Below are 13028 nucleotides of genomic sequence, written 5' to 3'. Positions count from 1 at the left end.
CAGGACTTAGTGAATTCTTTTAATGTGGAAAATCATGTGGGTCAGTTGGGAATTTTTCTTATTTTATTTCTTTGGCAACATCCTCTTCTCCGCTCTCTCACTTTTGTTATTCTAGAACTCCTAGTTGTAGGATGTTGGGCTTTCTGGATTTATCCTCTCATGTTCATATTTTTTTCTCTCCCATCTCCCATCTCTTTGTCTTTTTGTTTTACTTTGCAGGCGATTTCCTAAATTCCAAAGCTTCTGTGGGTTTAAAAAAATGGTTGCAATAATATTTTTAATTTCCAGGAGGTTTTTTTAAAAAAACTTTTTCTTTGAATGTTACTTTTTAATAGCATCCTATTTTAATAGCTGGTGTTTATGAATGCATTATTCATATTATCTCTTATCTCTTGAGAATTTTAATTAAAACAGTTTGATGTTTCCTTCTGCTTCCTACACTTATTTTTTATTTATCAAACACATACATAGTGCTTAATATTATTCAGGCACTTTTCTAAGTATTTCAAAAATATTAACTCATTTCGATCTTCCTAACAACCTTGAAGAGTAGATAATAATATTATTCTCATTTTAGAGGTGATGGAACTGAGGCTCAGAGAGGTTAAGTAACTTGTCGAAGGTCACATAGCTAGTAAGTTGTATAGCTGGATTTGAACCCGGGCTCTAGAGCTTTTTGCCATTAACCATTATCTCTATTTCCTCAAAGTTTCTTTTTTGTTTGTTTGGTTTGGGTTCCTTTCCTGTTAGTGGCTCCCCTCAAATGCTTGGCTTGTTGACTCTCCATTCATAGTTAAGAGGTACTTATTAGTTTTTTAAAATTTATTTATTTATTTTTGGCTGCATTGGGTCTTTGTTGCTGTGCGCGGGTTTTCTCTAGCTGTGGAGAGCCGGGGTTACTCTTCGTTGTGGTGCACGGGCTTCTCATTGCAGTGGCTCCTCTTGTTACGGGGCACGGGCTCTAGGTGCACGGGCTTCAGTAGTTGTGACGCATGGGCTTAGTTGCTCCACCGCAGGTGGGATCTTCCTGGACCAGGGCTCAAACCTGTGTCCCCTGCATTTGCAGGTGGATTCTTAATCACTGCGCCACCAGGGAAGCCCAACTAGTACTTCGAGCCTGGACAGTCTTCCTTGTGTGTGGGAAGACTTACCAGGGGACTTCACCCTCGGGTGATCTAACTAGGTTTGTGTGGGGACTCCTGACTGTCATTCTCTGCGAATCTTTTCTATTGAGCTTGTCAGTGTCTCCAGGAAGGGATTCCCCAGATCTCTGGTTGGGGGTGGGCGAGGTAGATTAGTCTGGCTGGGGGTCTCACTACTCAGTAAGCAGAATTTCAGCTTATCTCCCTGTTTTCTGTACAGCACCTCACCCATGCCCTCAGCTTTGCCTGGTCTCCCCCAGCCCAGAGCCTGTCTATTTCAATCTTATCTTTTGCTGGGGTGCAGAGAGATATTTGGCTGCTTTGGGCCATGGGAGGACATCTGGGGGACTTAACAGCTCCTTTTACAGACTTTTAACTAATCCTCCTAGTTTTACCTGCACCTCTCAACCGTGTCGTCAACAGTATCTGATGCTTCCAACCCCTCATACTTTCTGGGAGGAGGGGGGCATCTATGGTGAGAATCGCTTGACTTTAATTGGTTTCCCTGTGCAGAGCCTGATCCTTCAGCCTCGTCTGCTCAGTCAGTTACCATCTGCTCTCCATTTTCCAAAAACTTGCTGACATCTACTATTGTCTTCTCACCCATCTTCTTCGTCCTCGTGGGTTTATACTCTTAAAAAAAAAATCCCTGATTGCAATTTAGGGGAAGTTTGGGGAGGGAGCCTCCACACATACTTATGTTCATTCCACTGCGTCAGACCAGAAATCTACACTGTCAATTTCCCTGAAGCTTTGGAGCTCAGCAGGCACGTCATGGACTCCTTTCACTATGCCAGGAGAAGGGGGAGGGATGTAGAGCTGGTCTCTGGGATGTACACAACCATAGGACCAATGGGTGCTTTTCATTCCCAATAACATCGGTTGCCCATTCAGTGGTTTTCAAGCTGGGCTCCTTGGAGTCCTAGGGTTCCTCCAGGAATGTCTCAGGGTCGGCCACAGTGAGTATGGAGAAATCAAACTGGGGGCCCCGTCTCCAGCTGGACCAGAGCAGCTCTACCTTTATCTGCTTTATATATTGGAGCTGTGCTAAAGCTTTTGTTCAGTACAAGGATACTGCTATGGAAAAAAAAAAAAAGAGGAAAAAATAGAAAAGGAGAACAGCAACAGACCTATCATTATATGCCATTCTGTCTCCAAAGATGTCACTGGAACTTTTTTCTTCTGAGCTATTTTCATGGCAGGGCCTTTACAATCACATTTTGAACATTAAAGGAATATAGTGGAAGGAGAATCGCTTTTGGGTCCATATGTGGGATTTCAGCTTTGGTTCAACCACTTAGTGAAGTGTGTGTTCTTGGGGAGATTCCCCCAAGGGGAACACACAAGCCCAGCTTCTCTGGGCTCCAGTTTCTTTATTTTTCAGTGGGGATAACACCTCGTTAGCAGGGTCACTTGGAGGATTCATGGGATAGAATGTTCACGGCACATAGTAGCTACTCATTAATATTAGTTTCTTCCTCAGCCTGGCCCCATCAGTGTGCAAAACACAGCAATTTTTTTCTCTCTCTCAACAGATATGTCAAAAAATATTTATTGCCCTGGTATGTGTCAGTGAGCCAGACAGTCCAAGATCCCTATCTCTTGGAGCATGTGTTTCAATAGAGGAGGATGGTATACTCGAAGGTGACACACGACATGGAACAAAGGACAAGCAGAACAGATAAGGAGGGGTAAGGAGTGGGGCGGGGGTACAATCTTCAGTAGGGTAGTCAGGGTAGGTGATGTCTGAGCAAAGACTCAATGGAGGTGAAGCAATAAGCCATGTGGGTCCGAGCAGGGAATTCTAGGCAGAAGAAAAGGAGAATGCAGATGCTTGAAGGTAAGCTTTCCTGGAGGGTACAAGGAGTTCCAGGGAAGCCAGAGTCGTCACTGCCAAGCGAACAAGGGGACAGGGCAAAGGGGATGAGGCTGGGGAGATAATATAAGGCAAGACATTGACCTCTATTAGAGCACTGACTCTCAAAATAATTGCTCAAAAATATAATGTCAAATTCATTTTGCCACAATATTAGAACTTGGGGACCTCAAGGCGGAGTTTACTTGATTACAAAGTGTATTCTACATCAGGATGAATGAAGGGTATAAAATCTGAGCCTGTCTACTTAGAATGCAAGCTCATTAGAGAGCTCCCTGCACACCAATTCTGGTTCTCTCAGATGTAACCCATCCCCACCCTCGCCCCCTCTTTCCCCAGCAGGGCCATTCTTGGGACAGTCTCGGGAACCCAGCTCCCTCAGGGTTCCCATGTCCTTCCATGAACACACTCCTGCTCACTGATTGGTCCGGAGGTGGGCACCTGACTGGCTGGACCAATGAGTCCCTTCCCTGTTTTTTTTTTGTTGTTGTTGTTGTTGTCGTTCTTTTTTAATAGGATATCAGTGAGAGAACCAGAATGGTCTCTCGCTGGTGGCAGGACGTGTAAGATATACATCTATTGGGAACCATGTGTGAAAAGATATATGTGTGGAAAAAGCCTGTCTCTAGTGAGAGAGAATAAAGCAGTTAAGAAAGAGGAGAGGTGAGAGAAGGGGTGAGAGATCGAGGAATCTCCTGCCCTTTGTTCCAGTTGTTTCTGATGCTGCACCCTTGCCTTCCTGCTGCTGGGTTGTTGAAGTTTGCCTTGGATTCCACGGGCAATACAATTCCTTTTATGCCCAGGCTTGTTTGAATCTGGGTTTTCTCATTTGCAGCCTAGATAACCCACTGCTTATTTCTTTTATCTTTGAAGTTACTCAGAGGCATCTACACAGAGTTTCATTTTTAACAACCTCCCACCCGCCTTCAATTTAATTTCCTTTAGAAAAACGTTGGTCATGAAATCTGCACTTCCGTAGTCGAGGACAGCTTTTCTGTCCTTTTTCTATTTTGTGAGCTCCTCCATGAAAAAGAAGGTTTTCCACGGTCAAAAGCACTGAGGAAATAAATGGTGTATGCAATATGCCTATCTTGGAGATTTATAATGTAGTGTATTAAAGAATTCCTGTCCTGAATTAATGTGTTTAATTTTGCCTAACCAGGGTTCCCCAGATCCTTTCTATTCCTGTAACACGTAACATCTGAAACTGCTAACAGCCCATAGGGCCGACTTGGGGGCATACGGTCAAGGTCCACGTGTGACTGAGCCTGCCATCTTTAAAACGGCATATTTCCAGGCTGCCTTGCACAAGGATGTTTGACCAAGGAGGCACTGTCAGCCCGGAGGAAAGGACAATTTTGGTAAATTTCATAGTTACTTTCTACTCGCTAAGCATGAGTCCATAGGGTTGGGTCCACCCAAAGAGGGCGCCTCTTCCTAATGCACTCCTTGGCACCAAAGGTCCATCCTCCAGGTCAGAGTTACACCTGGGGGCGTGGCTCCCCCACTGCTTCCTTAAATGTCTGACAGGTGAAGCAAGAATGTGCCAACGGCTCTGCTTTGAGAATGAGGCATCCAGATGATAAGGTGCGCAGGACCCTTGTGTAGGTATGAGATATCTGGCATAGTCTCTGCCTCTGGGATGGGGTTGACCATCCTCCCATCTACTGGTTGCCGTTATCAACCTTCCACTGCTTACAGTTTGCAGACAGCTCTCATCTGATCGGCTGATAAAGGCAGGGCTGGGGGTTTGATCTTCGGTCTGACTCTGTAAAGCCACTTTCCTGTCCTCCTACTTTGCCTCTGTCATCAAGTTGTCTGTGGCCACTCCCTCAACAGCCAACTTTCAATTTCTTTCTTCTCCATCATCACCCAAATATCTCCTCTAAGGACCCAGGCTCCTTTGCCTGGAGATTGAGAGGAAGTGGAAACGTAAAGGAGGCAAGATGGCATCTGTGGAGCCACACGGCTTGGCAGGTCAGGAAGGCTCCTCCCTGCCGAGGACTGTGGCGGCGAGAGGCTTGGCCGTGCCGCCAGCCCATGGGAGCAATAAGCAAACAGCAGGATGTGGCCGTGTCTCCCCTTGTGGACCAGCATCCCTCACTGGCCAGAGCCCACCTCTCCTCCTCCGGCAGGTGTGTGGACCTCACTCCCACCCACGTGAGGCTCACCCCGCCAACCAGCGCAGGAAACGAGCAGCTTTAAGGTGACCAGAGTCTCCAAGAGATGCTCGTGCATGGTGACGTATCAGCCTGAAGAAAGGTACCATAGAGGAAGCCTGGAGGTGGGGGTTCAGGAGGCCTGGCTGGGTGGCCTGGGTGAAGCACCGAACCTCAGCCTCCTTCCCTGGCAAACGGGGATGAGGGGCCCTTCCTAGCACGCAGGGCTGCGGAGGAGGGAGGACGATTACGGTCCCAGAGGGACCGTCTCCCACATTGCTGGAGGGGGGCCAAGGGATACTGAATTCAGGAAAAGTGGACGGGATCATCGAAGCGTCTGCTCAACCAGGGTCAGACTGGGCTTGGAGGGCCTGGAGCCTGAGGTGAGCTGCCAGAGATGGTGCCGGAACGAGTCGCGTGGCGCCCTCTTGCCGCTCAGCTGCAGCAGCCGGAGGACTGAGCACAATGGGAGGTGACTGGCCCTGCTCACCGCCCCCCCGCGCCCCCCACCGTGGGATGCCCAGGTAAGAGCCGCCGGGAGGGCCGGTGCGGGGGAGGGGGGAGAGCTCGGGGTTTGCGGGTGGTCGTCCCGGTGCGGGGGAGGCCTTCGCTGCCCTCAGAAGCCTGGTGGGCCTGGGCCTGGTGAGGGCCAGACCTCAGGATGGGGGCTGGGGGGACCGGCTGCAGGAGTCACGGGGTGGGGACTGCAAGAAGTGAGGGCCAGCCTGCTCGGCCTCCAACCTCTCCTCCACGCCAACCTGAGGGCCCAAGCCTCTGTCCTGCTGGAATCTTCTCTCCCTTCATCCCTCTTTGTGGCCCCTCCCAGGCCCATCTCTAGACCCCCTCCCCCTTCCCCCCCGTTTCGCCCTGAACCCAGCGTTAATCTCACTTTGGGTCTCCTTGGCATCCTGTGTCCCATGCTTGGGCACCGTTTTACTCTCTCCACCTGCTGAGATTCTAGAGGTGGTCAGCATCCCTGGGCTTACTGGCCGCATCACTCCAACCTCTGCTTCCGTCATCACGTGCCTTCTCTGTCTGACCTTCCTGCACCCCTCTTATGAGGACCCACCTGTGTAATCCAGGATAATCTCAAGACCCCGTGCAAGTACCCCATGTTTTCCCTGAACCCTCCCTCCTCCCAGGCGAAGGCTGCCGTCCTGCCGCAGCACGGGGGACTCTCATGTCCCACTGGATTCTGTGTCTCCTCCTCTAGGCTGTGATCAAGGGCTTGGTCTTTTTCAATTTAATGTCCTTATTTTTGTGCAAAGCCTGAGATAGCATACGTGGCTAATGAACAGTTTGCTGAATAAATAAATGCATAATTGGATGCATGAAATAAGCTTTGGGGACTGTACACACGGGCAGCCATGGTGCCAGGCCCCTGTGTCTGTGCGCTTCAGTTCTCCAGCAGCCTCTCCACCTTCCCTCAGTGGGAGGAGTCTGCTTTCCTTTCCCTTGGGCCTGCTAGCTGGGCTGGGGTATTCAAGCTGGTGGTAGAGGAAGGAGCTGGTTCACCCCTTCCTCTTCTCCTGAAACCAAGCCACCTACCTCCCCATCCATACTTGTTAATTCCAACCTTCCTCCCTGCCTTCCCTTTCCAATGGTCCCATCATCTGCCCGCTCCCACCTAGTGAAATCCAAGGTAACCCAGGGCATCATTGCAGTCCATACCAGGGACATCCTTATGTTGACTGTCATGTCACTAACCCCCTGACGGACAGCAGTCCTTCACCAGGTGGGCCAAGACAGCCCACCCGAGGCAAACGTCTTTCAGAGTCCGCACCCCTCCACCGTCACCCACTGCCCCAGTCCCTGGCCCAGCTCACCTGTCTCTCCCCAGATGGGCAGGTACTCATCTTGCTGAATGTCCAGCATGATCTCCAGCCCGTTGCCTGTCCCCCCCTTGACTGTTGTGAGCAGAGGTTTGCCATCCTCGCCTGAGTTAAACATGTAACACTTCCCATATTTTGTAAACACCTGAAGGAGAGAAGAGAGAGAGAGAAGCACATGGGTGACTTCAGACTGGGCTCCAGAGACTGGGGAGACCCCAGAAATCCAACAGCAGGCTAGAGTCCCCACTGCCCGTCACAATCAACCCTCCTGGCGACAATGATTCCTCGCCCCTGGCTAATGGCCTGACTTTTGCCAAGTGGGACTCTGGCATCAAAGAACACATCTGGACACCTTTGGCTTTTGTTGCAGTGGGATCTGCTCTTTTCTCCCTCTGTACACCACACCCCCGCCCTGGGCAGTAACGCGCCTTTCAAGTGTCCGGCATTATCTGTATCCTCTTGACCCTCTAATCTGCGCCTCCAGCCCCAAGCTCTCTCTCGGGTTCCAGACACACTGATCCCACTGCCTGCTAAGCGTGGCCTCAGGGGGACCCATGGATCCCCGACACTCAGCATGTCCCCGTGGGATCAAATCTTCCTCAGCCTCTGTGCCCCACTGGATGGTTCTCCGGTACACCGTGTCCCGGGGAATAGCATTGCCACCTGCCTAGGGGCTCACGCCAGACCCTCAGAGCGGCTGCCCACACCTCCTCTTCCTTACCCCCACATGCAATTAGCCGGCAGGGCCCGTCAACACTGTCTCTACATCGACTTGAATTTTGCCTTCTCTCTTCTGCTCTGCTTTAACTTAGGACCCCCATCATTTCTTGCCTGGGATGCTGCAGTTTCCTAGCTAGACTCCCGGATTCCAGACAACTTTCTCCAGCCCATCCTCTAAGTTCACTGCGGCTCACTCTTTCAGAAATGCAAACCTATTATATTAAACCTGTGCTTAAAATCCACCAGGACTGCCCATCCCCCTTACAGTAAGGTCCAGGCCCTCCCTCCACACCCAGTTTTCTATGACACTCCTTGCCTGCTCTATCCTCCTCTTCCCATCTGAGTCCACGAGAATCCACTAGAAGAGAAGCTCCATGGGTTCAGAGACTACGTCTGCATGTACATCGAGGAATCTAGCACAGGGCCTGGCACCTGGGGGTGCTCCAGAAATATATGTCAAGTGGATGAATGAATGAATGAACGAGTGAGTGAGTGGGTGGGTGGAGCAGATCAAACAACTTGCAGCACCTCTGGATGTGTCCTGTTGGTTCACATAGTACTTGCGGTTTTCTAGTTGCTGCTGCTGCCGCCTGTAACCCCTCTCATTCCTCTTTCTGCCTGGACAACATCTAGTTCTCTGCCTGGGCAGCCTCTGTTCTCCAAGACTGGATTGATGCATCTCCTCCTGCAAGATACCTTCCCGTGCTCCTGGACCAAGTTATATGACATCCCTCCTCACTGTGCCCCTTGCTCTTTCACCACGGCAGCTATCACGTGCAACAGTAAACATGGGTGGGTACTGTTCCTCCCATTATGCAGAGGAAGAAACCACAGCCCAGAGAGGTTAAGCGACTTGCCTAAGGTCACACAGCTATTAAGTAGAGAAGCTGAGATTCAAAGCCATGTCTGTCTGACTCTAACACACGCGATCTTTCTGAGCATGTTGACATTGTCACTGGGATGTTTCTGAGCCATACGCTGCTCCTCTCTGCCTTGCTTTTTCCATCAGCCAATCAATATTCATATGCATGAGCTCCTACTATGTGCAAGTATTATGGGGACTGTACAAGCCCTGCTACTGCTTCTTGTTTTATAACCTCACACTCCCGGTATTTTCCTTTATAGCACACATCAAAGCGTGTAACTAGATGGTGATTGACGCGATTGTTTGTTGGAGGGGGCGGGGCTGTGTCTGTTTTGTGGAATGAATGAATGAATGGGCTCCAAGTTGTTGCTACTCCCATCCCCCTGCCCACCTCTGGGAGGCGCCCTGTGGTGCTGGGCAGCCTTGCTGGTTCTGGCGGGAGCTCACGCTGACATCTTGTCCCACCCCCTTCCCTCTCTTTCTCTGCTCTGGCCTTCTCAGCTTCCTAACTGATTGCTCCTAAGCATTTTTGCTTGCTTCTCCATGAAGGTATTTATTAGAGGAAAGACAGTTTACCTTTGCAGAGGCAGGAGAAGGGGCTCAGAGGCAGGAGAAGGGGCTCAGAGACAGGCGGGCTCATGCTCACTGCACTTCTCTGCTGGCCTCCTTCTCAGCCGCTCCTGCCTGGGCTTTTCGGAGAGGATCACTCTCCTCTCTGCTCAACATCAAAGGCCTGAGAGCTATGTACACAGAGGGCAGTTTTGCTACAAATTTGGGACAAGATGCCGCTCCCCTTCCCCATTTCGATGCATAATGACGTGTAAGTGTAACATGCGCTTCCAATTTATGCCTTATCGCCGCCAGCCAGAAAATACAATTTATTTAAGTCTAGACTTTTAGGTTGAGCCTGCTGCTTCTTCAGACCTGCCATTCTCCAAGGCGCTTCTCGGTAAGTGCTGACAGCCCCGTCGTGGATGGCAGGGCTGGATTTGCAAGGTTGCTAAGAGTCTAGAATTGTCCTTAGTTGAATCGGTTTGTAAGAATTAATGGTGCACGTTTCAAACCTGGATCTCCAGGAGTGATGGGGCGGTTGTGGGGGGAAGCCTGAGATAAAGATGGGCCCCATGACCATCAGTTTCATTGCTCACACCGGTACCGTGTGTTACAGTTCAGAGATGGCACGTGGGCAGCTTCAACTTTCTCAATGGCCCCGTGATGTCGGAGGGAAGAAAACCAACAGTTCCTGAGCCTCTACTCTGTGCTGGTCCCTGCTTGGCATTTTCATAGGAGTTATAGCATTCCTAATTATGGTCTCAACTACCCTGATGGGGAAGCATCTTATTATCGCATGCCCATTTTACAGTTGGGAAGACTGAGACTTAGTGAAGAGGTAGGTAGTAGAGCTGGGACTCATGGGTGTGACTTTACCACCAAGGAAGGAACACTGAAATTTCGAGCCAGACAAGAAGGTATCAAAGCAGATTTCTCATTATCTGTCAAGTCCGTGGCCTTGAACATGGCATTTACTTTTCCCAACTCCAGTTTCTTCATCTGAAAATTGAGCAAGATAATCTTGCCACATGGTTGTAACGCCTAAATGAGAGAATGCAAGTGAATTTGTTTGGGAGATTACATAATAGACATCTTTACGAGTCATGAATCCATACTAGGTCCTTTTCAGCAAAAGAGAGAGAAATTATTTGGGTTACGGGGGAGGTCAGTCATAAATTGAAGAATGGGGGTGGGGTTGAGGAGTCCTGTCCTCTCTGCTTATGTCCCCACGATACTAAGCTCATCTTGAAGTAGTTATAGGGGATGGAAACTGCCATGTGCCACTAACTGCTTATTCCTTAAGAATGTTAAGCCTGTTGCTGAAAGCCCAGGGCAGCCAATGAGATCGCTGGGGCCATGGAGTTCTGTAGGAAGGGGACATACTTTGATGCACAAAATCCACTTTGAAAATCTACATTTGGATTCCAACAACTGAATTGTAACCGGTTACTGGTAGAGTGGATAGCCACCGCCAGTCTGAATCTGGCACGTTCTAGCCTGTAATTTTCAGTTTTGGTAGTGTCTTTGTCTGGTTTTGGTATCAGGGTGATGGTGGCTTCATAGAATGACTCTGGGAGTGTTCCCTCCTCTTCAGTCTTTTGGAAGAGTTTGAGAAGGATTGGTATAAGTTATTCTTTGTATGTTTGGTGGAATTCCCCAGTGAAGCCCTCTGGCCCTGGACTTTGGTTTACAGGGAGTTTTGTTTTTTTTTTTTTTAAACTACAGATTCTATTTCACTTCTAGTGATTGGTCTGTTCAAATGATCTATTTCTTTTTGATTCAGTTTTGGTGGGCCATATGTTTCTAGAAACTTGTCCATTTCTTCTAGGTTATTCAATCTGTTGGCATATAATTGTCCACAGTTGGCACGTTCTAGATAAAAGAAACCTGGGTGTGGGGATGGGGAGAGGGTCTCACTGCCTTCCAGTAGGTCTAAGAATAGCCCCGATGTCACAGACTGGCTTTGCTACCCTCTCTGGAGCACCATTCACATTTTGTCTGTTGTCACTAATTTTTGCAGCAGCCCTATGAGTTTGGTATTATCACCCTTGTCTTACAGATAAGGAAACTGAGGCCCAGAGAGGCTGAACCAGGTCATAGAGCTGGTAAGTAGAGATTCCAGGGTGAAAGTCATCTTTGCCAAAAATCTTCCTGCCCAAATGTCTCATTTTGCATGTGGAGAGTCTAAGGTTCAGAGAGGTGAAGTGTCCTGCCCCAGGTCACACAGCTAGTTTGGGAGCAGAGCTGAGACCTGGGCTTGGGTCTACGCTCTTCCTCTAAAGCTTTCTGTTGGCACATGCCAGGGGTTGAAGATTACGGCTAAGCTTCCCTCGCCGGGGTACTGCATCCAGGAATAAGAAAGACTGGCAACTCCAGCTGGCCTGGGTACCAGCCTCTAGGCTCGGTATGACCTGTTGGGGCACCCCGCCTTACAGAGCCTGGGAAATGCAACGTGGAGCCCTTGCTGGGAACGGTTAGGAACAGCAGATACCCACGAAGACACAGTTTTCTGGTCCAATTAGTAGTGCAAACATTTCAACACCATGTACCTACTTAAGAAAATAAATTATGTATAAGCTCCCTTAAGGACTGTTGAAATAACCACTTACTAGCACACAACTGGGCCTGCAGTCTTCAAACCTCCTAACCCTTCTTTAATCCTGACCTTCAGGGCTTCTCCTAAGCAGTGGGCTCCTTGTCTCTTCTTGCTTATTACACTTGAAGGAAATGAAATTGTGCTGCTCCAAAAGACCTCTAAAGCTCAGTCTTGAGTTGAATGAACTTTCCTCCCAGTGAGTTGCTGAAAATTCTCATTAGGCTGCTCTCAAAATAATGGACATGCTGAAGCGCACTGTTTCATCTGCTCTGTTCTTCTCTGTCAAACTCCTCCAACACATTTCACACGTGGGGAAGTGAGACAGTCTGTCAAATGGGTTACCAGGCTTCCAGTAAACAAAATGAAGCTGTCTTTTGTTTTCTGAAGTTGCAAGGAACGTGTTTGAAAATGAAGTACGGCAGAGGGATGTGTGCGTGAGGAGGCCGCCATAGACGGTCAGCTCTTTGAAGGCAAGGACGGCATCTCGTTAAGAAATCTCCTTGCTTATTCATCTCTTCCTTCAACAGGAATTTCTGACCACCTATCGTGTTCCAAGGACTGTTGCATGACTCTTCTTTTTCCCCACAGTGAGATTAAAAAGGCGATTTCATCCATTTCATGGATACCCATGAAAGCACCTCCGCATGGCTGTTGTGGTCCTTGGGAATGAAGGAGATGAGGGGAAAGTGGGCAAACACTTCTCCCCGCTGCCCGACCGGTCTCTTTTAGGACATCATTAATATCATTCTTCTTCGGGCTCCTTTTTGAAGGGGAAAGAAGAATGTACAGTCACTGGGCATTTACCACGAGGCAGGCACTATGCTGATTGCTTATACACCTTCTATATTTTAAGGCTCACACAGCCCACAGATGTAGGTGTTATTCTCCCCAATTTGCAGATGAGAAATTGAGGCTCTGCGAGGCTAAATACCTCATCCAAGGTCCTACAGCTAGAGAGTGGTTCGTCTGACTTTTCCCTTTATATGCATGGGTCGCTCAAAGAACCCTTAGCATTCTTTGAGCATATACTATGGTACTGCGATCCCCCTCCTTCGAGCCCCTGCACCCATCTGCCGGGATGTGACATTTGTTGTGCCAGTTTCACTAAGAAGCCCGCCTGTCTCCTCCTTCCAAGCCTGAAGCACAGCCTGGGCCTTTTCTGCTGGGCAACTGTCCAGAGAGCTTCAGACCACGCGGGAAGAGATGTGTGAGCCCCACGCAGAAGAAAAGAGCATCAGGTGATTGCAAATCTGTGAGCTGGGGAAACAGCACGGAGGGGAGCGACA

General features: G+C 49.1%; 1 protein-coding gene across 2 annotated transcripts in view; it reads right to left on the bottom strand.

Annotated features, from left to right (window-relative positions):
- ASIC2 (acid sensing ion channel subunit 2) overlaps positions 1–13028 on the bottom strand; it is a 1019354-nt gene that overhangs the window by 73599 nt on the left and 932727 nt on the right. For both annotated transcript variants that reach the window (XM_004267189.4, XM_004267188.3), the window contains exon 2: positions 7004–7154. In XM_004267189.4, the coding sequence (XP_004267237.1) occupies positions 7004–7154 (151 nt within the window). The remainder of the gene's footprint in view (positions 1–7003; positions 7155–13028) is intronic.

The sequence above is a fragment of the Orcinus orca genome, chromosome 19 (assembly GCF_937001465.1).
Source record: "Orcinus orca chromosome 19, mOrcOrc1.1, whole genome shotgun sequence".
In the NCBI taxonomy this organism is placed as follows: Eukaryota; Metazoa; Chordata; class Mammalia; order Artiodactyla; family Delphinidae; genus Orcinus; species Orcinus orca.
Note: the sequence above shows the minus strand (reverse complement) of the source record. Positions and strands in the feature narration are given on the sequence as shown.